Source organism: Coptis chinensis, chromosome 5 (assembly GCF_015680905.1).
Source record: "Coptis chinensis isolate HL-2020 chromosome 5, ASM1568090v1, whole genome shotgun sequence".
NCBI lineage: Eukaryota > Viridiplantae > Streptophyta > Magnoliopsida > Ranunculales > Ranunculaceae > Coptis > Coptis chinensis.
Window position 1 is genome coordinate 87,824,662 of NC_141460.1, and position 3,449 is coordinate 87,828,110.

The 3,449-nt window shown below is 34.6% G+C and overlaps 1 protein-coding gene across 3 annotated transcripts; it reads right to left on the reverse strand.

The window, feature by feature from the left end:
- Positions 1–236: 236 nt before the first annotated feature.
- LOC147499759 (NAD(P)H-quinone oxidoreductase subunit, putative (DUF581)) lies at positions 237–2,902 on the reverse strand. 3 transcript variants are annotated; one of them, XM_086561540.1, is made up of 3 exons: positions 2,055–2,902; positions 1,046–1,970; positions 237–601 (listed from the first exon to the last, which is right to left on the reverse strand). In XM_086561540.1, the coding sequence occupies exons 2-3, from the start codon at positions 1,933–1,935 to the stop codon at positions 502–504; spliced, it is 990 nt and encodes a 329-aa protein (XP_086417666.1). In that variant the 5' UTR covers positions 1,936–1,970; positions 2,055–2,902; the 3' UTR covers positions 237–501. The 3 variants fall into 3 exon arrangements, with proteins under 3 accessions (XP_086417666.1, XP_086417668.1, XP_086417667.1); XM_086561542.1 differs by having other exon boundaries at positions 2,702–2,840; XM_086561541.1 differs by having other exon boundaries at positions 2,082–2,838.
- Positions 2,903–3,449: the final 547 nt, after the last annotated feature.

A 3,449-nucleotide genomic window follows, 5' to 3' on the forward strand; every position in this document is an offset into this window, starting at 1 on the left:
TTGCTTTAATAATTTAAGGTACAAAGAAGACAAAATTTGGTATGAGCAGAAAGGATAAGAAACACCAGAGAAAAAGAAAAGAATCTGCATGAATGAAGTCATTGGTCCCATATGTGATTAAATATATGAAGGGTTAGTTTATATTGAAGAAAGCCGAGATAATGATTTTTTTTCAGTCATTAAGTCATAACATCATCATTCTTTCAAAGACAAAAACTGCGGACAAAAATCCAACAGAAACAAGCTTCCTGACTCTTAAATTTAATTAAGATAAACTTCTCAGCCTTTCACTTTCTACAATAAGAGAGAATAAAAAGGATGACAAGAGTGAAAGAGATGGAAAAACAACCACATCACTTAATATAATATATGAATGGAAGTGAGTTTTGGTTGAAATACTCATTGCACATTCATGGAAAATTCAAAATTTACATATGACATTCATCAAGCTGTTTAAATTTTTTTACAGCTTTTTTTGCAATAGAAGATTGGTGGGAAGGATCAAGAACTAAATGAGTCTTCCATATTGGATTTCTCCATTCCTTCGTCAAACAGCATTTCTTGGTAGCGGCATTCCCTGCTACAGAATGCTTTCTCGCCTCTGAAAGTAGAAGAGAAACAATTAAAACACATAGATCATTCAAAAACTAAAGGAAAACAGAACTAAACTAATAATGCTTATAGCTGACACGGTTCCAAGATTATAACATAGTATGTAATGGAACTGGAACATACAATTTAGTCCATAACAAAAGCTATTAAGTAAGAGTGTAAGACTGTGGAACAATTCAAACAATGCACCAGTTAAATTTCCAGGAACTCATGATCTCCTTGGAGGCTTGGAGCAATCCACAATATATCAAGGAACGCATTAGCTAGTATCTTTACCAATTGAAATAGCATTGTACGTAATTTATTTAGTAACGTTTCAACCTTAGCTTGTTCATCTCCCTACTTGCGTGCAAAAAAAAAATTGTTCATCAACATAATTCACATTCCAAGTTCCAACATAATAATAGTGTGATACCAAGGGAACTGAACTAACCTGTACATGTAAATGTCCTTTCCTTCCCCAAGTTTCTTCTTGCAATTGTAACAGAAGCTAAGAAAATTCTCAGGCGAAAAACGCGAACAATCAGCAGAATAGCTAATATCCATCTTCGATGGAGAAAGCCCAATAACTCCACAGCAATTCTCCACAATGCAGTCACCAAAAATATGAGTAGTTTTCGGGTTCGGTCCATGGGAGATCACACAAGTATAGTCCTCAGAAAGTTCCATGTCACTAGCAGAGAGACACCTAGTGAAAACTTGAGGAGAGCTTGGTGTTCCAGTGCCCGAATTCGAAGACCCAAATAAGGAATTCTTCACTGACAATGGAGATAAGCCAGAAGAGAATGAGATTAATCCCAATTGAGTGTTTCGGGTTTTAATGCCGAAATCAGAAGGGGATTTAGGAGACTCTGTAGGAGAAATCACAGAAGGTGGAAGAGAAGGGATTTGAATTTTCAGCTGTGACCCAAACAGAACCATTCTACTATCCGGTTTCAGGAGTTTCTGGTTGGTTTCTTCATCATTAAGCGCATCAACAATACCAAGTCCAACACCTTTGGAATCAAATTGGTGATGTTTATTCTCCAAAGAAAGTTCTGAAGACAGTCTACTAGTTGTGTTTGTGTTTGTGTTTGAAGTTTTATTATCGAACCAAAAGGGGTTCACAAAGGCAGTAAATGACTTACTATCAAGTATTGAAGTTGGGCTCATTGCAGATTCAGTTTCAGAAGAACCCTTTCCGGAAAAACCTGTAAAGAATCTAGGAGAGCCAAAGAAAGCTGAAGTTGGTTTCATTTCTTTGTCCTTGGGAGAAGAAAGAGAGCCATTTCCTGTCTTGAATGCTTGGTTACTAGTCATTGCTCTTGATCTCTTTCTCAGCATTCCTTCTCTAACTTCTCACAAAAATACACTAATCACTGCAAAAACAATAACAAAGTGAGTTCTTTTTCACTTCAATAAGATAAAATTTCACATTAAACGAATATCAAAGATAAACACACCTCTAAACAATAAGGGGTACGTTCTACCTAAAAGTTAGAACTGATTGCAACCATGAAATTGCCATGGAAACAATAACTACAAAATTACTTCTTCAAACTTCAAAAAAATATTTGAGCACTTTCTTCAGAAAACTCAGAAACCACTAACGAACTCGATCAAAATGTCCCTGCTAAATCTCTGTAACTTCCATACTCCAAAACAAGAAAAAGTAACTTTTTTCCCCACTTTTTCTTGCTTCTCCAATAATGGGGTATTTCTTTTTACCACTCATATCAAACAAACTTCATGATCATAAAACATTCATACCCCAAACATCCGTGCATTTGAAAGTGAACCAAGAAACCAAAAGCTAAAAAAAAAAGTTTGTATCCTTTCCTCCTTCTCTCTCTCTCTCTCTCTCTCTCTACTTGTCTTCCTTTATAGAATCAAAAGAAGAACCCAATAAACTTCCATTACATGAAAACAAAAAGGTGGGGTTTTTGCTTTATTTCATATCAACTTTCAGTTACAGTCCTGCTAAATATGCCATTAATTTGCAGAACTCAAAAGAAAGAGAGAGAAAATGTGGATTAGTATTAAAGGGGTAGTTGTTGAGGTGAATTTAGTGCATGGGAATCAGTAGTTTTTGAACTAAAACCGTCAGTACCCGAATATAGTAGTATTCAATGGCGGTTTTTTACAGAAAGATATGCTCTTCTTTTCAGTTTTTTCTCTCTCTGTTATACACTCTGCAAGTTTTCTTCTTTTAGCTCTGTACTCTTTTCTCTGCTTCTTCTTCTCTGTGAGTGTGAGTGAATGCGAATATAAACACATACACACACTCGTAAGCTGCCGACACGTTACGTTCAGTTCTCTATACCCCGTACAGTGTTTAACTATCGCGGTTTATTTAACTTTGACTTGATCTTAAACCATGAAAGAGAAAGAAGATAGAAAAAGAACAATTTGTCTAATTAGCTTGGCTTGCCTTGGCTCAGGCTTTGTCAATTCACAATTATTATGTGTCCAAAGAACTTGGACAAATATTTTAAGCATCCAAAATTCGTTGGACTTACAACTTAGAAGTATACCACGAACTCCCAATTGCTTTTATTTTGGGATGAAGAACGTGAATTTAAATTGGAGTTTTAGCTCATAATATCACAATATGGACAAAAAAAAAAAAAAAATGGAAATTTGAATGAAATCAAACGCTAATTTTAAAGCGAATTTATAATATGATCATCTCCTAAAAAATTATAAAATAGTGCATAAAGTTGACTTGTTTATAGTCGTCTTAGCAATTGAGTAGAGAAAGAAATGTAGATATTATATTCAGTGTTATAATTCCGAACACAATGTCCGAATTTCACAAAATATTTCAGTTTTTTAAAAAAATAGAAAAAATAATATAG